The sequence below is a fragment of the Phoxinus phoxinus genome, assembly GCF_949152265.1.
Source record: "Phoxinus phoxinus genome assembly, chromosome: 1".
Taxonomy (NCBI): Eukaryota; Metazoa; Chordata; class Actinopteri; order Cypriniformes; family Leuciscidae; genus Phoxinus; species Phoxinus phoxinus.
In genome coordinates, this window is record NC_136876.1 from 23,137,772 (window position 1) to 23,160,294 (window position 22,523).

Below are 22,523 nucleotides of genomic sequence, written 5' to 3' on the forward strand. Positions count from 1 at the left end.
CCCACTATCTCTCTCTGTCTGGCGAATGGTCTGTTAAGCAGTAATCTTAGCATCCACACACTGGTGGGGAGCGCAGAGAGCTCTGGGATTACTGGGCTACTCTTACGCAAACACATTTCAGGATGCAAGAAAATGCTTAGCATTATCACTTTACGTAACAACAAATCATATATGTATGCATGCATTGAAATATACTGACACGACCAAACATGATGACGGGGTTGTACGTCAGTTAACTCGGTCCTTATATAAAACTCATACACACATGTGGATTTATGATACATTGGCATCTGAAGTATAAGCAGGACTTTACTGCACTGAAGAGCATTAAAGGTAACCTTGGAATTAGTTTATTTTAATGCAGATTCTTTTTTTAAATATTGGACATGCATGTAACATCCAGATTATAGAAAAAATCTGAGGAAAAAACTAAACGAAATAATCAAATTCATGTCCGTTATTTGCAGCCAGGTTCTGCTTAAGAAGCTGGATTTGATCTCTCTGACCCCCCCCCCCCCCCCCTCTCTCTCTCTCTCTCTCTCTCTCTCTCTCTCTCTCCCTCTCCCACTGTCACTCGCTCACTCATGCATTTATTCTTTGACTTGCTACCTCCCTCTGTATCGTTTAATCATTCAGGAGCTGCTGACTGACAGTGAGAAAGGTTTGTTCTTGCACTGAATCAAAGAACAGGAGGAAAAGAGAGTTGGCTGGCAGAAGCAACACAAAGCAGAACAAAACTAAAGAGGACTGACCTTCTTCCACTCCTTCCTGTGGACAGAGCATCTGAACAGGTGAGGGAATGATGGTTACAAACTTCTGAACTGCAATGTAGTGTCATTGATACATATGTTACACGTAGTTACTATAGTGATAACTATAATTTATGCATAATTACATGCAACCAACCCTAAACCAAATCAAACCCTAATCCTAACCATTTAGTACATGTAGTTCATTAATATTATTCAGTAATTATATAATTACAGTGTAACAAAGACAACTTAAAATAAAGTGTAACCAATATGTTCTCTGTTTCATTCGAGAAATGCCTCCAAAGAATATGTCAAATTATAATTCAAATTCATAATAAAAAAATAAAAATAAAAAATTTAAAAAAAACAAAACATGAAAAATATTTAAAATACCAGCGGTGGCATATTAAGGCCATTCTTGCTGCAAATTTGTGATGACAATTCAGTGTTATATTCAATAGTTGCAGAGTTAAAGTAATGTTTATTTTTATTATTATCTAAACATTTTTAGAGACACTCAGAAGACACAGAAGAGGCTGTCAGATATGAGTCTGGGGCCGGCATGCATTTTCCTAAAAGGATCTAAAAACACTGTAAGTCTCTTTGGCATATATATATATATATATATATATATATATATATATATATATATCCTTTATTCTGGTACTGTAGTGATCCAGACAGAGTATACTGCTAGACATTAGAAACAAAAACAAGTTCTAGCAGTTGATAGTGCACTATGCACTAATGATCTTACTGTTTGTTTACACTAAACTTTTGCTGAGCTCACTCAGAACCAATCTGTTAATATCCATCTAGTTATAAATATCTAAACTGGTCTGTCCAGCACAAGAATGATCTCTCTAATGCTTTTGGATATAAGAGATTAATGGGTGCACAAATGTGGGTAAAAAAGTTGATGCACATACAAGGAAGCCTAACTGTAGCTGTTTTACAGGAGCGTCCACTCGCTGATGAGGAGATAGAAGGTAAGTGCAATTGTTTTTACTGCTTTTACTCTAAAATAAAACTTGACAAAAAATTTACAATTTACTTAAACAAATTAAATGTATTTAAAACCGAAATTTGAAAAATATTTCATATTTACCTTTAACAGAGAGTCCCTGATTATCTCTTAAAAAAATTAATTGATTACACTGGTCTACAATTATTTTAGAAGTAAAGCACATAAAATGAGCTATTTATGTATTTTTGATGTGCTAAATCCAAATAGGCTATGTTAATTAACTGATTGGCTGCTGTTTCCAAGACATTTAAGTTTCACATTTTACATCTATGTTAAATATTGTGTAGGTATTACCTGTCACCTGTCCTGTTTATGTAATAGCCTACTTTAAAAATCAGCAAAGGGTTATATATCATATATATTAATATCATAGTTAAGCTAAAAAAGAAAGATGACATCTGAAAGTTGCGGTTTCTGGTTTAAATTGAGATTCCTTCCCTTTATTACTCACTTTTCTTCCGCCATTCCCAAGTCAAGGGTCGCATACGAACCAATAGCATATCTTGAAAACTAGCCAATCAACAATTTTAAGCATCGTTTTCATTCTCAGTGACCCATAATTATTAAAGTTTGACTATATTTAATTCAGATGCATTTTGGCTGTAGACCAGTGTTATTTATTTGATTAAACGGTTTTATTTTCTAATGTTTACCTCCACATTTCTGGTTTATTTATATAACCACATTAATCTTACAGAATAAGATAGATAAGATAGATGCTAACCAGCTGTGAAGTGCCAGATGTCAATGTAATTCAGCAAAGTCGATGAGTCTGAGAGTACTATGCTGAAACTGCTTCTATTTGATCATCTTTTCTAATTTAATATAATATTTGTTGATGCAAACTATATTTTCGTCATTTAAGTGAAAGTTGAACTGAAATATCTACATGAATTTCCAAAGTCTTCGTATTGGGTTTGTCCTCTCGCTTTAATGACAGACGCACTTTAAGCTTCAAGTATCTGTACACATATAGTCAAATGATCAATGTCACAAATGTACTTATTTTGCTTAGTAACTTTTCTTAGCTTACACCTTTTTGTATATTTCTATTAGGTTTAAATGAAATCATAATAATAAATCCCAGATTTTTTGAATGTATTGAAACAGTTTGTCGTGTACCCAGAACTCTGTTAATGAAATCGTCTCGTGTGTATTGCAGAGCTGCGCGAGGCGTTCGCAGAGTTTGATAAGGATAAGGATGGTCTGATCAGCTGTAAAGATCTGGGCAACCTGATGAGGACGATGGGCTACATGCCCACTGAGATGGAACTGATTGAACTTAGCCAGAACATCAACATGAACCGTGAGACATCTGTCCCCTTCCCATCTCCGTTTCACATATGTGCTATAGCAGCTGTTTTGTGATTTGATGCTCGTCCAGTCAATGTGTTTTGTACTGATGTCTGCTCATCATTCTGGCTGAAACACTGTATGTTCCATCTATTTATTTATCATGTGTTGATCACATAGATCTCTGCTAATCTTTATTCTCTATCTGCCTCTTTTTTCAGTGGGAGGAAGTGTAGATTTTCAGGATTTTGTTGACCTCATGGCCCCAAAGCTACTGGCAGAAACGTCTGGAATGATCGGACTGAAAGAGATGAAAGATGCGTTTAAAGAGGTAAAGAATGTACCCTTTTCCTTTTCATTTCCCAAACATATTTACAACAAAAAGTATAAATGAGTGCATTCTTTTTATATTTTTGTTTAGTTTGATATGGACGGTGACGGCTCTATCACCATCGAAGAGCTGAAGCATGCAATGCTAAAGCTGCTAGGTGAAAACACAAACAAGAGGGAAATAGAAGCCGTGGTCCAAGAAGCAGACAACAATGGAGACGGGACCGTTGATTTTGAGGGTAAAATAGATTCATATTTCAACATAATGTAGACAGCTTTTTTTTCACCAAAAGCCTATTAGCACAGTTTTTACTCTTTACTCTTGGCAATACAATATTCAAAGCTATTTCCTCTGGTATTTCTGCTGTAATTATGACAATGCTGCTTGTTTTCAAAGTTTTTAGTAGCAGAAACTGTGAGTGTTAATATCAGTGGTGGACAAAGTAGGCTAATAAAGTATAATACTTAATTAAAATAAGAATACAAAAATACTATTTTTTAATGTAGGCCTAGGCCTACTTGCGTATTAAAACTAAAAAGTAGCCTACTGGATAAATATTTATTTTCTAATTTTATAGTCTAAATTCTGCTCAAAATACGTGTGGGCGTTTGTGACAAACTTCATAGGGAAAAACGCGACATTATAGTTTTTCACTCACTCATTTGAAACTGCTATGGCAACGGGAAAGAAGCATTTTTTGTTATTTTAAAGTTATGTTTAATGTTTAATTTTTACCCAATTAAAACTTAGGCCTATCCGTTCAGACGGTAAAACAAATTTAGTTCACAGACCTCTAATTTACAATAAAAAGTACGATAGGCCTATGGTGCTTTTGAATAGTGAAGTAAAGTTTCCAAAAATAAGTAGGCCTATGATGAAGTACAGATAGGCTTCTTGAAAAATGTAGCCTAGCCTACTTTACAGTAGTTAAAATACTTTGTTAGCCAACAGTTCTGGTTTAGTTAGGAACCACTGCATTGTAGCATCATCTTCACACTCTGTTCTAGTTTAGCACTGCCACACAGGCTATTTACACAGACCTGATACTTTAGAATTAGCTTCACATTAAGTACACGATTAACTAAAATGTACAAATGTTTAGCCTACAGCCTATATCAAACCAGTTTATATGGTGATATGTTGGCCAGGTATCTCTTGGAAAAGAGATTTTTATCTCATTAAACTGGTAAAATAATTAAAAGTTATATAATATAATAATAGCCTATGGATAAAAATATCTAAATACAAAATAGATAAGAATTCATCTAAGTAAATCTGATAGTTATTACGGACTGGATACTGAGAAATAATCTCACTTTATATCAGCCTTAGCTATAGTTAAAACTAATGTTTTTTTTTGTTTTGTTTTTTATCTCTCTCCTTTAGAGTTTGTCAAAATGATGTCTAAAAATTGAGAATGCACCTGAGACGTTAAAGAAGGCCAGAAAGACCGTCAATAAAGTCAATGGCTACAGTACTATGTATATTGGAACAGTGTTTTATACCACTTTGTTTGTGTATTTATATCTTAATCTTTGAGTGCAACTTTGTTTTTGCTTTACATGACCTCAAACACTGAATCCTCTATAAACTCTGTAAATTAAAATAATGTAATATATCAGTATTATGTAACAATATTTCAGTGCATGTCTGACATATATGTTCGGAATAGGATTGTATCTTTCATTGGACACACATACTTGAACTTTTGGCATAAAACCAAGTTAAAGACTCACTCGGACTGTTATTACTTTTTCATTAGTGTGTATGTCCTAATTTTGAATTTTGCATTAGTGTGTGTCCTGATATTGTTGTAATTTGATCATCTAGGCTTTAGTTAAGCTCATCACTGAAAATGACAAATGTCATCAGGGAACTGGAACACAGTCTATTCGCTCTCTAATTCTGTATTGCATCATGTGTCATACATGTGTCATACATTTTAAACAGAAAGAGCATTACATGAGTAAATATTATGAAAGAAATCTAGCATAACCTGCCTGTAATTTCTTGATGCAAATTCAATCAACATTTACATGAATTAATTTAGCGGCCACTTCTAAGCAATTTACAAGAGTAATAGAAAATGTTATTGATAAAAAAATAGTCTTAGGCACTGTAAGGATGAAAATCAACAAATACTTTTGCTTTTCTGTTCCAACCCCCTCCAAGGGCTATTAGGAATTCCTAAAGGCAAAGAGGAGCTGATAGTGATCAAGGCCTGTATAGTTTAGTACGGTGCCAGAAGAACTGTGGCAACGTCTCATGAAGAAACATACCTGTAAAGCTACAGTACTGTGAAATCGTTTAGGCACTTGTGTGAAATGCTTTAAAGGAAGGACGCTTTCTAAAATAATGTGATAAATAGATTTTAATCAATCAAATCAATATTTGGTGTGACCCCCCTTTGCGTTTAAAACAGCTTTTGTCATAGCTCACAGGGACACTTGCAGGTTTCTTCAAGTGTCTTGGAGACGTTGCCACAGTTATTCTGGATTTAGTCTGCCTCAGTTTCTTCATGTAATCCCAGATGGACTCGATGATGGCGAGATCAGATCTCCGTGTGGAGCACCGGCTGTTGTCAGACTCCTTGAGCATACAAAAATCTCACTGGATTATTACAGTTATTATTACAAACTGGCGAGTGTGCGCCCAAAGCTCATTGATGCACGAGGGCAGTGAAGGCTATCCAGTCTGGTGACTGGTCTGAGCCAACAGAAGGTCTACTGTGGCACAAGTCACAAAATTTGAATGATGGTTATGGGAGGAATGTACACAACACACCGTGCATAACACTAGTGCATGTACAGTAGTCACCGACCAATCAAAGTGCCTATGATGACCCCTGTCCACCGAGTGTCGGAACTGGAGCTTGGAGCAGTGGAAGAAGGTTGCCTGCATCGATGAGTCCTGTTTTCTTTTAAATCACGTGGACGGCCATGATGCATGTGTGCACCATTTACCTGGGGAATGTGTGTGTGCGTAATGTTCTGCATTAGACCGATAATATCACATTTATGGCTTGTATGTTGCACTTTGGCCTGAAAATGGCATTAAAAGCAGAGACCGTCGGGAAACATAATATATTTAATATAATCAAATCCTGCAGTCCAGTAATCCCTTTAACCTCCGAAGCTGATCACGCTTTTCCACGAACTACATGGCACATCTGCTCAGCTCACACTTTTCTGGCTGGTCTGCAAAGCCTGCTCAGAAACATCTGTTCCATAACGAACCTCCGTGCAGTCGGTTCAGTTTAGAATTTTTTCTTACAAAAAAAATAAAAAGAATACACATTTTAACTATCTAAAACCTTGCACTCTTTTAATACAGTGAATCTGATCTGTAACTAACCTCGTCTTTTGTTCCTCATAGACAGGCAGCAGCTCATAAACCTCTATGCCAGATGTGCTGAATAACCTCGCTAAACCATTAATGACATCCGGTCTGTCACCAATCCGTTTCTATTGAAATCCTATGCAGCAACTGGGAGGCATGCATAAACAACATCATTGCATCATGACTAGTTTGTTCCAGGATTCCTAGTATTTCATATAGCTTAGGCTTTATTCCATTAATGTGATTATTTAAATGTTTAAGAATAGGGTATTTATGGATTTGGATTATATGGGTGTGGTACCAATGGAGTCAGTAGCACATTAATCAACTGAACTGATCACTAATCAAATAAGTATAAACATACATTTGTAACATTTGATGTGGAGTTAATTTAATTGAATATGTGTAGTGAAACATTTAATTGCAAAATAATGCATAAAATTGCATAAGATAATGCAAATTTAAGCATTTTCAGTTGTAGTCTCATTCCATTTTTTTGTTTATTTTTAATATTTTGTGTGACGAAGATACAAAGAATACAAAGAAAATTAGTTTGTAGTCATTGAACCTAAAAAAAAATTCACTGAAAACTATAAGGTACAATTTCAGAGTCAGTCACTTCATAGACGACATATCAAATATAGACTAAAATGATGGTGAAGGTTATGGCCTGCATGGCTGGTGCAGAGGAAATGAGAGACAGTCTATATGACTGTGGGGAAATCCATGAAGATAAATTACGTAATGCTGACCTGGTTTTTATTCATTTATTTGTATTACTTTAATCCCACTATATAGGCATTTTCTTTTCTCTGATGCTTCATAATCCCTCAGTCATCCATCAGACTCTCCTTCTTTCTTCCACTTTTTGTCTGCATTTAATCTAGTATTTAAGTATTTAAAGCAGGATGTTTTCCATTCTTAAAATCGTGATGATATAACAGGTTTTGTGTTCTGCTCAGTCTCTTGACATGTTGAACTCATGGCATGTGCAATGTGGGAAGACTTTAGTCAGTCTTTTCCTAAAATATGTCTCTTCTTTGCTATTGCCATTCTTGCTGAATTAAAATGCATCAGATGACATATTACCTCACTACCAGCACAAACACAGGTATGTGATTGCATCTAAAAGCTTTACAAATTGCATCTAAAAACAATCCCGAATGTCAGAATGCGTCTGTTGTCTGACCCAGGAATTTCCACCTTGTTTTTCTTTTCTTTTCCCGCCAGCCAAGGCACACGTTGAAATAAAACACTTGATTTTCATTGCATAAAATAGTCAAACAAACATTACATTATGCGAAGTCTGTTATTAGCCCCTATTGTCTTGTATTATTTTGTCTCTCCCTAGTCCTCTCCTGTGCTGCGTCACCATATTGAGAAAGAGATTTTACATTTAATGATGGGGTTACGAGCAAACTAATTAATCGAATATGACTTTGGGATAGTCTTCTGTTGAACACAGAAGATATTTAGAAGAATGTCGTAACCAAACAGTTGATGGACCCCGTTGACTTCCATAGTATGGAAGAAAAAAATGTATCAATGGGGTCCATCAACCGTTTGGTTAGCAACATTCTTCAAAATATCTTCTTTTGTGTTCAGCAGAAAAAAAGAAACGCATACCAGTTTGGAACTTGAAGCAGAGTAATGACAGAATTTTTTTTTTTTTGGGTGCACTATCCCTTTAAAGAAGTTGCTTTAAAACATATTTGTGAAATGTCTGTTTTACAGCCCACACTACATTCATAGACTTTCGTTACATAATTGTGTGCTGTCACATGAGTCTATAAAGCTCTATTTGTGTGGATTGGTCTAAAAACTTCTCACTGGTAGATGATCTAGCATATAAATAGGTCCGCATGCTCTTCTGCAGTGTCTGAGCTTACAAATCCTGGCCTTTTCCCTCACTCACACAATTCCATGTTAAATGAAAGGGTAGATAAGAACTACTCGAGGACCTGAAGGACGTCAGCACAAAACTCAACATCAAGAGGACGCTGTTAATCACAGAAACAGAAATACAGTGCCACATACCACTGTGATGTTCCTACACATATTCAAATAACAGGTAATTGTAGAAAAACAGAGGCATAATAAAAACAAGTCATTTCAATTAAGATATTAGTCGTGCTTGGTACATGAATTCTATGTTACTCTGAGTCTGAACACAAAGAAATAACAGAGCTATAAAGGAACCTTTATATAAACTAAAAATAACAGCGTAAAAAGATCAAACGATGCAACCAGCTCATGGTTATCAATCTTTTCTTTTATTTATTGTTACAGTATTGTAAATTGAACTTCATTTTCCAAAAATTCAGACCACCCCCACCCGAACCGAGGGGCGTGGCCTGTAGTAGGTCAGTCAAATGTGGGAGGGGTTTCAAGGCTCTTACACTCAGTTTAAAAATGAAACCGTATCAGTTCACTGCTCTCGACATCCACACTGCAATCAGTGCAGAACTGAACCAAAGCAAAGCACCAACATAACTAAACCAGAAAAACCTTTTCCTTTCATCTCGGTTTCTTTAATCCGACATCAATGATCCTACCTCTTGAGGCATATACAAGTTCCCACCGAGATTTCCTGAACAACATGACAGATTTAACAGAATTAAGAAGTAAATTACTTAGTCATTTATTTATGGTCAAAATACATGTAGTGAAATGTTTCCCCAGTCTCTCGGCGAAACGGGCTTGGGATTCGTTACTCCACTGGCGCACTCAGTAAAAAGCTGATGGTTGCAAAATGAACCAAAAACCATTAAACAGTTATAATACTTAATTATAAAAAGAAATGCCGGTATCACTTAACAGTGAATCCAAAAGAATTTGGCAGCAAATGATGAGGTTTAAAGTCAGACTGCACAAACCACTGATACACATGCATACTCTGCTCATTCGCACAAACACATTCACACTCATGGTAATGGACACGTCCTGGGTAAGGGATGACAGTTTCCTGTTTGGAAGGGCTTCATTATGTGGCACGTTGTGATTGGCCATGAGGACTGGAGGAGGTAAAATAAAAAGTAGCCCCTATTTTGTTTCTTCTATTCTTCTGACGCTCCCTAGTCCTCGCCTGCTTTCATCCCTCGCACAGACCCTTGGCTACGCATCTGAAAATTTAAATAAACAGATTTTTAATAACAACGACACATGGAAGAACACTTCCATGCAAAATCTTGGGGTCGGTAAGGTTTTTTTATGAAAGAAATTAATACTTTTATTCAGCATAGACACATTAAATTGATAAAAAGTGACCGTAGAGACATTTATCATTTAACAAAAAAATTATATTTCAAATGAATGCTGTTCTTTTGAACTTTCTGTTCATTAAAGGATCCTAAAATGTATCAGTTTCCACAAAAATTATATTTATTAAAAGCACATCTGTTTTAAACACTGATAAAAAGAAGAAAGGTTTCGGTAACACTTAATTTGTCAATATTAGTAAATGCATTAACTTACAATGAGCAATATATTTGTACAGCATTTATTCATCTTTGTTAACATTAGTTAATAAAAATACAACTGTTCTTTGTTAGTTCATGTTAGGTCAGGTCTATTAATTCATATTAACAAATACAAGTTTAAACTTGTAAAAAGTAATAAAAAAATTATTAACACAAATTAAGATTAATACATTCTTCAGAAGCATTTTTCATTGTTTGTTCATGTTAACAAATATAGTTATCTAATGTTAAATAACGAAACCTTATTGCAAAGTGTTACGGTTACCTATGTTTCTTGAGCATCAAATCAGCCTACTAGAATGATTTCTGAATGATCATGTGACACTGAAGACTGGAGTAATGATGCTGAAAATTCAGCTTTGACATCACAGGAATAAATTACATTTTTAAATATATTCAAATAGAAAACAGTTTAATTGCAATAATATTTCAAAATATTACTCTTTTTATTGTATTTTTAAATGCAGCCTTAGTGAGCAGAAGAGACATTTCAAAAACAAACAAAATCTAACCAACCCCAAACCTTTTCCGCAATAGTGCAAGTCTAGCTTTATGTCACACAAAACTAATAAGACTGTATCTGCAAATATAGTAATATTAGTGAGGTCAAATCTTCCATAATCATCTCAATAAATCAGAGTTCTGCAAGCATTCGGTTGCTGTAGGCAGAACTGCGTTGCATGGTTTCTACAGAAACACATACCTGGTCGAGCTCCCTCTGTGTCTCTTCCTCCATCCTACGAATGTCATCCATAGTGAGGTCCACCCAGCGGTCCAGCCAACAAAAGAGCTGCCGGTGGAAATTAGTGAAGAGCCTTTTCTCCTGCTACTCAGACAGAGAGAGATGAGGTTGATGTTACTGTAAGTACAATAAAGACTTATCAACACCTGACAGCAGTGGTCAAATCTTCATGTAACGAAATATATCAAACCAGAATACATTTACATTTAATCTATTCACGAAGCAGCGTTCCAGAATTGCGAAGTACAAATGTTAGTACACAGACCCCCAAAAAATAAAGGCAAGGGATATTTTTAATAGAGTATGAGTGTAAGTTGAGTCTCTGTGTTGGTGATGAACTATATAACAGTGCTAATGGATCACCTTATGAATGAAGTTCTCCACACGTCCCTGCAGACCCCACCAGCGAAAATGAACCGTCACCAGCTTATACGCGGTCATATAGGGACAGTTACCATTATGAAGCTCTTTCTGGAAGGGACAGAGAGATGGATGCATTAGGAACAGATATTGTAGATAATCACTCTTTTGGATAGTACCATAAAATATTACTTTTAAATGAATGTAAACGGAAACTGTGCATAAAAGACTGTGAACTCAAATTTCAATGACAGAGGCAGCATTAGCTCTGTTCTCTAAAACCAAGATAGCAGACAAAGTGAGAAAAATGTTGATTTACAAAAAAAAAACTCACCCTCATGTTGTTCCAAACCCGTAAGACCTTCGTTCATCTTCGGAACACAAATGAAGATGTTTTCTCTATCTCAGAAGAGTTTTCTGAACCAGCTGATCACGTGGTAAACACAGTGCAGCGCTTCTGGGTTCCACGTCAGAAAGTCGAAACTCGTTGCTTGACATTAGGTTGAACCACTGGAGTCACATTGACTATTTTAACTATCTTTACTACTTTTCTGGGGCTTGAAAGTTGCAATGACGTTGCAGTCTATGGCTGCTTCAGAAAGCTCTCGGATTTCATAAAAAAACTTTCATTTGTGTTCTGAAGATCTGAAGGTCTTGCGGGTTTTTAACGACAAGAGGGTGAGCAATTAATGACAGAAACTTCATTTTTGGGTGAACTCACACTTTAAAACTATTAATAACAATGAAAATCTAGTGATAAAAAAAACAAAAAAAGGTAGTAATTAGAAAAGTGTAATTTAAAAAAAATGAAAGTTTACAGAGTTTCAGTGACATTACTACATTAAAACTACTACATATAATGTTGAATATAATGTATAATAATGCAATGCGGGAATATTTGTTGGTTCTAATAATAAAAATGATAGTATTAATAAAATAATAATATTATTTTAATAATAATAAAGTAATAATAATAAAGAAAACTCTCTTCTTTATTTTGGCTTAACATATCGCGGTAGTATCGTATCGTGAGCTCATGTTAGAGAGTATTGAATCGTGACATGAGTGTATCGTTACGTGTGTGTCTGTGTGTGTGTGTGTGTGTGTGTGTGTGTACCTTCCATTCAGGTCCCAGAGGTCCTCTCCCAGTTTTCTCCGAGTGGTAGATGGCGGGGTCCTCCTCTGGTTTGTAGTCCTGAGTGATAAATGAAACCGTGGTGGTGGTATGAAGCAATGGGAGTGTATGAGGAAAGAAGAGGAGGACAAATATTAAAGCAAAACAGAAGACCAACAGATGATTCTAAGCTTATACGGTATGGATTGGAGTTAAACCTGCAGGATTTTGAACACAAAATGAGGCAGAATAAGTTTAACACTGTATATCAGTAATACAAATGCAAGACAGTTTCACACAAAGACAGAAATGCACTTTTCTAATTCAACTCACCACATCATCCACCTGAGAGCGATCAGCTATATCGATCGGCACAATCTCAATTTCCTCCCATTCCTCAGGAGGAAGACCATGAGGCTGCATAAGTGGAAGATTGAAACAAATCAGAATGAAGACATAGTTTCAGTAGGATTCAGTTTGTATGAACAAATAACTAAAGTCAAGCCCTGAATAACGCCTCTAACCACAGTGACAGTGGCTAAAAGTAATAAAGATGGTGACGCCCATTACACCGGAAAGTCTTATTGAAATTGACATGTTATTTAATAAACAAATCTGATTGAGGCGCAAGTTCATCCATCAACCATCCATCACAACAGCAGGTTTTTATTCATTATTTTTAACTGATTACTCTGCATTGCACCAAGACCAATAAACTAGTGGAAGACGCTCAGGTTGAAAGACTCCACCTGTAGCAGAATTATTGAATAACTGGGCACAGATACACTGTGGACAAACACTCACATTCTCAGTTGTTCCTATGTCTGGTTTATGCCAGGTTTCAATCTTAATGAAGAAATCATCTTTCATGTACTCATTCTGAAAAGGAAAAACCACAAGAGAACATCACAAAACGGAATCCGTTTTTATTTCAAACACAGAGTTTGGATCATCAACAGCGAGACATGATGACTAAACTCTGATTCAGTAAGAACGACCTGCAAGCAGACTAAAATGATCTCAGAGCGGGATTATTTCAAAAACACACTTACTGTAACAACTGCAGTTTTCCATAATCGATTCAGTTTTGGGAAAGAAAAGAACAGATTTTTTTGTATAGATCATTTTCATCACTCAATGCATTAAATGCAAAAGCAAAAAAAGGGTTAAATCAGACAATCTCATTTGTATTTAATCACTTATTCACACATGCACATGTAATTAGTGTTTACTAACTAGTGCGACAGTATGGGTAGGCATTCCAGGCTTTCTCATGAAACACCAGGGCTCCTTCAGGGGCAAACATCTGAATAAAACCGGGAACCTTGCTGTAAAAGACAAATCAATGTTCAACATATTAGGGGAAACTAAATACATCTCAATTATAAGATTCAGAAAACCAATTACACAAATGCTTGTTTTCTCTAGCAGTGTTTTTCTATGTTGGAATATTTTTGTGAAATTTATCCTTTAAACATGATATTTTTGTTTGATAAACAAGCGACCAATTCAAAATATCGAGACCATATTTTAAGATATAATTGTATGCCGTTTCATAAACTGTTTTGCATTTCATGATTGTTTTATTGCTTAAATATTGGTGTACAGTATGTTTCACTGGATCCTTGACCATGTAGTGTGACACAGTGCCCCGTTACTAAGGGTACGTTTACACGACAACAATGTCCTAAAAACAGAAAAATGTTCCCTTTGGGTTTCCGAAAAGTTTGGCGTACAGACAACGTTTTCAAAAAGATTCCCATTCACACAGATCCACATAAACGATTAAAAACGCTATATTATGCTGCCAGGCCAGTAGTTAGCGATGTCACTTTGTAAAGGAAAACTACACACCTGTAGATAGAACACATAATACGTATGCGCATAACGTCCCCATTTTCACAAATTCCCATTTTTGTAGTTTACCCAGAAACATTAATTGTGCTGTTTTCAAAAACATGCATTATGAAAGCCGTTTTTTTTTTTTTTTTAGTTTGAGTTTTCAGGCCCCCAAAACACTGTTGACGTATAAATGAACTGACAAAACGCATAAAAAGTTTTACATTTTTAGTTGAAAGTGTCGTGTAAAATAAACTGTAGATTTTTTCCCAAGTTTTTTCCCATAAACACTACTGTTCAAACATTTCTCAGTGTTTTTGAAAGAAGGCCTTTATGCCAACCAAGGCTGCATTTATTTGATCAATAACAGTAATATAGTGAAATATTAAAAAAAATGTTCCCCTGAAAAAAATTCTATTTCTCTGATCTACATATGTGCATTTTAATGTTTAAAGGTCGAAACAATTGGATAACAATAGCTTTAAAACTATGTCAGTGGGCAGTAGATTATTTGTCAATACATGCTCGCTTAATCTCTAACATCACATTTTTCTTTCAGTCTCCTTATATTGCCCTGTCTCTTTCCCTCCTAAAGCTGAGCTTTGACTGATAGTCTTTTTATTTTCATCTGAGTCAGTGAAGAAAGTAAACATATGTTTTATGAATCACTTTCTTAGCAAGTTAATTTAGGAATGCTAGGTAACTAAGTTTATTAAATTCAATCACAATATGTAGCCTACATATTCATTATCAATCTTATGCCTAATATGATAAAAAAGGTTTTCTTGTCGTACTTGTTTCTTGTCGACTCACATCGACAGTTACTATAATTATTACATTACATGAATGCTACATAAAATTATATAGGCCTATTTTCAATTCAAAATGGCCAAATTAGACAAAAGTTTATTAGTTTGCCTGATTATTTTTGTCGGTCGTTAAGCATTTATATCCTAAAACAGCTGTCAAATATGAAATGTTTAGTTTAGCTACTTACATCTTATCTCGTACTTTATGACCGTTAACAGCTGAAACGTCGCGCTGGAATTCATGCTCAGCAGCTTATGTCAACATAAAGCCCGCCTACTTTGATTTGATGGGTCATCTCAAATATTTTGACATTGACGAGCAGTGACAGACCAATGAGGCAGCTCAGATGAGACGGTCTTGGTGCTGTGTGCAATATCCTTGCAGCACTAAAGCAGAGTTAATACTATATTAGGCAATTATGTCACAACCTTTATTATATACACCTCAAAAATACAGAGGTCCAGACCTCATAGGTGGCAACAGCAGTGAAAATGACACATTTTTTATTTTAATATATTTTCAAATGTAATCTATTCTGGACTGAGTTTTCAGCATCATTACTCCAGTCTCACATAATCCTTCAGAAATCATTCTAATAGGAATATTGCTGATTGCTGCTCAAGTTTCTGTGAAAAGGATTCTTCAGAAAGCATTTTTCAGGATTTTTTTTTATTAATCTTTGGCTACTGTGTCAAGTATAGGATTCATTTGAAATGGGTCATGAACTGAGAAATCAAACTTTCCTTGATCTTTTGACATCATTGTACTATAAAAATATCCTGCAAGTTTCAGAGCTCAAAACTTTCTCAGTCTAAAAACAGCTTATATTGAAGCCAATCTGCCAAACCGACAGGTCGGGGAATGTACCACTTTATTACGTAATAGTGTGACCGCCTCTTATTACGTAATAGTGTAAACACCACCTCTGCAGAAGATCAATCCAGTGACTAAACAGTCAACTTCACATTGTTTCTCTTAGTAGGAGGATAATAATCTTTTATTTAAAATGTGATTAAATTATATATACAAAGCGATCAAAGAACGCTCCCTTTACAATCACTGGAGCTGTCAATCAAACAGCATGAGTTTATCAGTGACTGAGTTCTGGACTCTCGCCAAAACTCCCGCAATAGTCAACGAATCTCTTATTTACATTGTGTTTGCACTGTTATGATGAAAGCATTCGTTAGTGTGCAGAAATCGAGTTGCAATGACGAGATCACTGAATTCATGCGCTCAACAGGTCTGTGATCGGCAAATATGCAAATATACCAAGAATTTAAAAAAATGTGACAACTAGCCCCAACCTCTCATATACACTACTGTTCAAACATTTCTCAGTTCACGCTGAAGTCTCACAACAGACATGCCCCTTCAAACTGAGCCTTCAAATAGAAGTCAATGGCTACCGTCAACTGTTTGATTATCAACATTCTTTACAAATATCTTCTTTTATGTTCAACAGAAGAAAAACACATACAGGTTTAGGACGACATGAGGGTGAGCAAATGATGACCATTTTCATTTTTGGGTGAACTATCCTGAAGTACGTTATAAGTACGTTATTTTGGGTCTCTCTTGTATATTGTTAATTGACACATTTTTATCTGTCTATCTTGTTTGCTTTTAATTCATTGTGATTATTTTATTAATTGTAATGTAAAGCCCTTTGGTCAACCTCGGCTGTGTTTAAATGTGAACTATAAATAAATATTGATTGATTGAACATTGATAGGAAGTTCAAAACAACAGCATTTATTTGAAGTGGAAATGTTGGTGACAAAGTAAAAGCCTTCACTGTCGCCTTTGATCAATTTAATGTATCTTTGCAGAATAAAAGCATTTTTTTTTTATCTTACTGATTACACACTTTTGAACTAGAATTGTAAGTAAAAACTAGAACAGTAAGTGTAACTGCTAACAGTGGGAGTCCCTTCCAGGGGTTCCTAAAACAATTCTGTGCTCACAGTTTTATTGATATGGTGAAACATGGCGTTTGATATGATCAAAGCTTTTACACACGCTCTCACCTGTGTATGTGGTAGATCTTGTGGGTGTACTGGCCCTTCTCGCCGTCCTTCTCGTAAGGTTCATTTCGGAGGACCTCGATCCCTTCTCCTCCACCTGTGTTGTTCTTACTGGCCTCTGCAACCGAGTACAGTTGGCCAACCTGGTACTGAGAGGGGGGGTTAAGGGGGTATTACATAAATAAATAACTAATGGCAACTGTTCACCACACAATAGAGACAAACAATGTAATGGAGAAGAGGTGCTGCTGACTCCATCTAAGTGAAGGGAGCTGTCTAAATATTTGGTTGAGCAATAACAGAAGCACATATTCCCACTGATCACAGAAGACATGGAAGCCGGTTATTCTAATAGCAATGACTCTCTCTCTTACCTCTTCTACTGAACATGGCAACAGCACCTGGCTGAAATGAGAATTGAATAGAGGTTAAAAATAAAAGATAAGAACCATTTATTATCTCATATCATGGAGACTGCATCGCGCTGCGATTGTATAACGGGCGTGTCGTTAAAGGAAAGCTCGCCCCGCATTATTGTACGATACACCAGCGTTTTAACAACCAACGGAGTCTGAACTCAAAATACTACTATTAAATGCCCATCTTATCATGCATTTGTAAATAGCGGCGCTGGTGGGAACGCCGTCCATAAAACACACTGTAATGCTGTATCAGGCAGGCTAAGCGGTTAGCGCCGACCAGCACATACATATCACGGGCTAAAAATTCACTATTTATTATGCCATATGGGAATATGCTTTTAAAAAAGACAGGCGAGTACTGCAAGATATAACGCAACTGAATCTAGTAAATGCATACTGTAAAAGCCACTCACTATTGCTTGACGAGTACCATCCCGAATCTGGACAGAACGGTACATTCAACAACAGATTGCGGTCGCCGGAAATAAGCCGCGCGCGTCATCAGTGGACAGGGGCAGGCCAGGGGTCTGAGGAGAGAGACCATGATGGGAAGGGAATTTCGTGGGACAGTCTCTCTCACAAATCACAATATTTATTTTCTTTGTCATTATAAGCAAAACTGCAAATAAATTTACATTTGTATTATTGTATCGTCCAAATTTTCTGAAGAGACACAAATTCACACAATCATTATTTATGCAGCTCGTTTGAGCTTCTGCAAGAGGTTTGTTCTTTTCGGGTCAAGCAGGTTCGTTTGAGCTTAAATGTTCGCTGATCAATGTTTATATGTGAATAAACGCCTAAATTAAATCTGTTCATAAAGTGATCGTCTCTTCAAAAAAATTGGACTGAAACCACTCAATTTATATGGATTAGTTTTACAATCTCTTTATGAACTTTAGTGTCAACGTGGTAGTTGCGTAGGCTGTCAACGGAGGGACAGAAAGCTCTCAGATTTTGACTGAACTCACACTTTAAGAGGATAGTTCACCTAAATAGGTATAATTATATATATAATTTCATCAAAGTTATACATGAATTTTGAACAATTCCCGTTCTTGTCTTAGAACAACTTTGATTTACTTTTGTCCACTTGAATCCACTTCAAATGTTGACTTCTATATATATATATATATTATATATATATATATGTGTATATATATATGTATATATGTATATATTGAAGAATGTTTAACATAGGAAAGTTGGGAAAATTGACTTCCATTATATGGACCAAAAAAAGGAAGATTCGAAATGTTCCATAGAAGGAAGTCATACGATTTGGAATGACATGCGGATACAGGTATCTCAGCTACTAATTATAATTCAGTTAATTAGTTTCTATTTGGTTTGTTTTTATTACTGTCTCTTTCACCCAGACTGCTGTAACCACTTTGGCATCAATAAAATGTTCTTTTACCATTATGTTTTGTAAGCTATTTATTACATACTTTATGTATTTCACTGTTGAGAAACTACATAGCCTAATGATGTATAGTAATTATATCATTGGAAATAGAGTGAGCCTAGTCCTACTACATGTTTAGAGTTAATACATTTTAGCCATGCATTTATATATTTAAGAACTTTAAGTAAGAAACATAAAAAAAACTATCTATTGTAATAATTCTTAAATTTTTGTATAGTTTATTGAAAATGTTAAGAGACAAACCTTGAAATAAAGTTAACAGTCTTAATGGACTCTTTCATATATAATATCACACAACAATATTAATGCCTACAACTGGAATATACACATTTCAACATGCAGTCAGAATGTTAAACTTCTATTATTTTCTTAACATACAAATGAAACATTAAATAACATTCTTTTACATTGACATGTACTTTAACAGAGTAGATATTATGAACAAAAGTGCATATTTCATAAGAAATCTTTCAACTGCAATACTGGAAAAATATATTCAACAATAATATTGTATTCAAAAATATATACAAAAAAAAGTCATCTAAATGTAGCATACACAACAGAAAAAAATCAGTAGTGCTCCACCATAATGTCCAAATAAATGGTCCAAAAATTCTTATATATGATGTATATTGAATTACAAAGGAGCTTAACCAAAAATCAATCACTTTGCCCATCTCATACTTAATCCACCTCCTCAATAGTGGCCCCCTGAGCACCAGCCCCTGAGCTGGCACGTGCCTGAGCCCCACAGCTTCCTGTTGCCATCCCACCCTGATAGAGCTTAGTGATGATTGGGTTGCAGACTTTCTCCAGCTCCTTCAGCTGATGTTCATACTCCTCCTTATCAGCCAGCTGGTTGTTCTCTAGCCAGCTGATGGCGGCGTTGCATTTGTCAATGACTTTCTTCTTGTCATCCTCACTGATCTTGTCTTTCAGGTTCTCATCTTCTACACTGCTCTTCATGTTGAAGGCATAAGACTCCAGGGAGTTTTTGGCAGCAATCTTCTCTCTTTGCAGATCATCTTCAACTTTGTACTTGTCTGCGTCCTGCACCATTCTCTCAATCTCCTCTTTGCTCAGTCTGCCCTTGTCATTGGTGATGGTGATCTTGCTCTCTTTTCCAGTGCTTTTGTCCACCGCTGACACATTAAGGATTCCATTGGCGTCAATGTCAAAGGTCACTTCAATCTGCGGGACTCCGCGTGGTGCAGGTGGAATTCCTGTGAGCTCAAATTTACCCAGCAAGTTGTTGTCTTTGGTCATGGCCCTCTCTCCCTCATACACCTGGATCAGGACACCGGGCTGGTTGTCTGAGTAGGTGGTGAAGGTCTGGGTCTGTTTGGTGGGGATGGTGGTGTTGCGTTTGATGAGGGCCGTCATGACTCCACCTGCAGTCTCGATGCCCAAAGAGAGTGGCGCAACATCCAGCAGCAGCAGGTCCTGGACATTTCCAGATGTGTCGCCCATGAGGATGGCAGCTTGCACCGCTGCACCATAAGCCACTGCCTCATCTGGGTTGATGCTCTTGTTCAAGTCCCTGCCGTTGAAGAAATCCTGCAGAAGCTTCTGGATCTTTGGGATTCTTGTTGATCCACCAACCAGAACGACGTCATGGATCTGAGACTTGTCCATCTTGGCGTCTCTCAGGGCTTTCTCCACAGGCTCAAGTGTTCCCCTGAAGAGGTCTGAGCACATCTCTTCAAAGCGTGCTCTGGTGATGGACGTGTAGAAGTCGATGCCCTCGTACAGAGAGTCGATCTCAATGTTGGCCTGAGAGCTGGAGGAGAGGGTTCTCTTGGCTCGCTCGCACGCTGTTCGCAGCCTCCTCAGTGCCCTCTTGTTCTGACTGATGTCCTTCTTGTGCTTCCTCTTGAATTCTTCTACAAAGTGATTCACCATGCGGTTGTCAAAGTCCTCGCCACCCAGATGAGTGTCTCCGGCGGTGGCCTTCACCTCAAAGATGCCATCTTCAATGGTCAGGATGGACACGTCAAAGGTGCCTCCGCCCAGGTCGAAGATCAGGACGTTGCGTTCTGCTCCTTTGCCTTTGTCAAGGCCGTAGGCGATGGCTGCAGCCGTGGGCTCGTTGATGATTCTGAGGACATTGAGCCCAGCGATCACTCCAGCGTCTTTAGTGGCTTGCCTCTGCGAGTCATTGAAATAGGCAGGAACTGTGACAACTGCATTTGTCACCTTCTGCCCCAGATAAGCTTCAGCAATCTCCTTCATCTTCACCAGGACCATAGAGGAAATTTCTTCAGGATTAAATGTCTTGTTTTCTCCTTTGTATTCGACTTGAACCTTTGGCTTTCCGCTATCACTGACGACTTGGAAGGACCAGTGCTTCATGTCAGACTGCACTACTGGGTCATCAAACTTCCTGCCAATCAGCCTCTTGGCATCAAACACGGTGTTGTTGGGGTTCATGGCCACCTGGTTTTTAGCTGCATCTCCAATGAGCCTCTCTGTGTCAGTGAAGGCAACATAGCTGGGTGTTGTTCTGTTCCCCTGGTCATTGGCGATGATCTCCACTTTTCCATGCTGAAACACCCCCACACAGGAGTAGGTGGTGCCCAGGTCAATTCCAATGGCTACTCCTTTTGCTGATAACATTTTTTTTTTTTTCACAGTTAACAGATTACTATAAGAAAATAGAAAGCACATACATTTTTATTATTAAATAAAACATTTAGATATTGAACAGCTATATGAATCGTCTCAGGAAGGTTCTAGACTAAAACAAATGCCTGTCCTGTACATGTAAATAAAAAATGTTAATTACTGTTAATTATGTTTACAGAGTGTTACGAGTATCAATATTGGTACTGGAAACATATTTACTTGATCTCTGAGACAAACAGCAGGTACACAATTAATAGTAGGACTAACGTTAAGTGAATCAATAAAGAAAAACGAAACAAGAGTAATAAAAAAAATATGCTTACTTGAAAATGCTTTAGTAGCCTAGTGGTAGTGTGGATTCTTCAACAGACTATTTTTATTTCGAAAACTGTCGCCAATTTCGTTATTTTCGCCGTAACTGAAGTAAGTTCTGAGGAAACACTGATGCCTCAAAACTGCGCCTCTGTTTATTTATATACAGAAACCGTCGCACACTCACATGTTCTAAACAGTTCTGGAACGCTCGTGCTGAGTTGACCAATGAAAGGCGACAAACCCAGACAGTTCCGCCTATGCTTTTCTATGGGAGCCTATTAGCAATCGTCATGCGCTTTCTGGAGCATTCGCTCAGATTCTAGTCATCATTATCAACTTTTTCATTACGTAGACTATATGTTTTAGCACGCTAACATTCAGTGATTTATTGAAACTAAAACCTAGTTTGGATTTATTTATGTTAGTCAATCCTAAAACGATGTATTGGCTATAATAACATTGAATAAAACGTGTAATTAAAAACTTAAAACATTAGGCTATAAAATGGTGATTGACGCTACACTGCTCTATAATCTCGATTTTCCATAAAGGTGATATCTTTATCATCCTGACATAGCCTAGGCTTTGTCTGAAATGAGTGACATCCATAAATTCCGGT

At 36.7% G+C, this 22,523-nt stretch overlaps 3 protein-coding genes across 5 annotated transcripts; 1 reads left to right on the forward strand and 2 right to left on the reverse strand.

Annotated features, from left to right (window-relative positions):
- Positions 1-62: 62 nt before the first annotated feature.
- On the forward strand, positions 63-6,711 carry cabp5b (calcium binding protein 5b). 2 transcript variants are annotated; one of them, XM_079602520.1, is made up of 8 exons: positions 63-333; positions 637-791; positions 1,264-1,345; positions 1,711-1,741; positions 2,942-3,085; positions 3,294-3,403; positions 3,494-3,641; positions 4,790-6,711. In XM_079602520.1, exons 3-8 carry the CDS (start codon positions 1,298-1,300, stop codon positions 4,816-4,818), a joined length of 510 nt encoding a protein of 169 aa, XP_079458646.1. In that variant the 5' UTR covers positions 63-333; positions 637-791; positions 1,264-1,297; the 3' UTR covers positions 4,819-6,711. The 2 variants fall into 2 exon arrangements, with proteins under 2 accessions (XP_079458646.1, XP_079458647.1); XM_079602521.1 differs by lacking the exon at positions 63-333 and having other exon boundaries at positions 585-791.
- A 2,282-nt stretch (positions 6,712-8,993) lies between these two features.
- On the reverse strand, positions 8,994-18,062 carry pitpnbl (phosphatidylinositol transfer protein, beta, like). The gene is made up of 11 exons (XM_079619540.1): positions 17,949-18,062; positions 17,488-17,518; positions 17,117-17,262; positions 13,674-13,765; positions 13,490-13,497; positions 13,242-13,316; positions 12,771-12,854; positions 12,441-12,518; positions 11,327-11,434; positions 10,925-11,047; positions 8,994-9,864 (listed from the first exon to the last, which is right to left on the reverse strand). Exons 1-11 carry the CDS (start codon positions 18,035-18,037, stop codon positions 9,817-9,819), a joined length of 882 nt encoding a protein of 293 aa, XP_079475666.1. The 5' UTR covers positions 18,038-18,062; the 3' UTR covers positions 8,994-9,816.
- A 989-nt stretch (positions 18,063-19,051) lies between these two features.
- On the reverse strand, positions 19,052-22,152 carry LOC307002277 (heat shock 70 kDa protein-like). Of its 2 annotated transcripts, none has more exons than XM_079619743.1 (2): positions 21,913-22,152; positions 19,052-21,608 (listed from the first exon to the last, which is right to left on the reverse strand). In XM_079619743.1, the coding sequence occupies exon 2, from the start codon at positions 21,578-21,580 to the stop codon at positions 19,649-19,651; it is 1,932 nt and encodes a 643-aa protein (XP_079475869.1). In that variant the 5' UTR covers positions 21,581-21,608; positions 21,913-22,152; the 3' UTR covers positions 19,052-19,648. The 2 variants fall into 2 exon arrangements, with proteins under 2 accessions (XP_079475869.1, XP_079475870.1); XM_079619744.1 differs by having other exon boundaries at positions 19,094-21,570; positions 21,913-22,089.
- Positions 22,153-22,523: the final 371 nt, after the last annotated feature.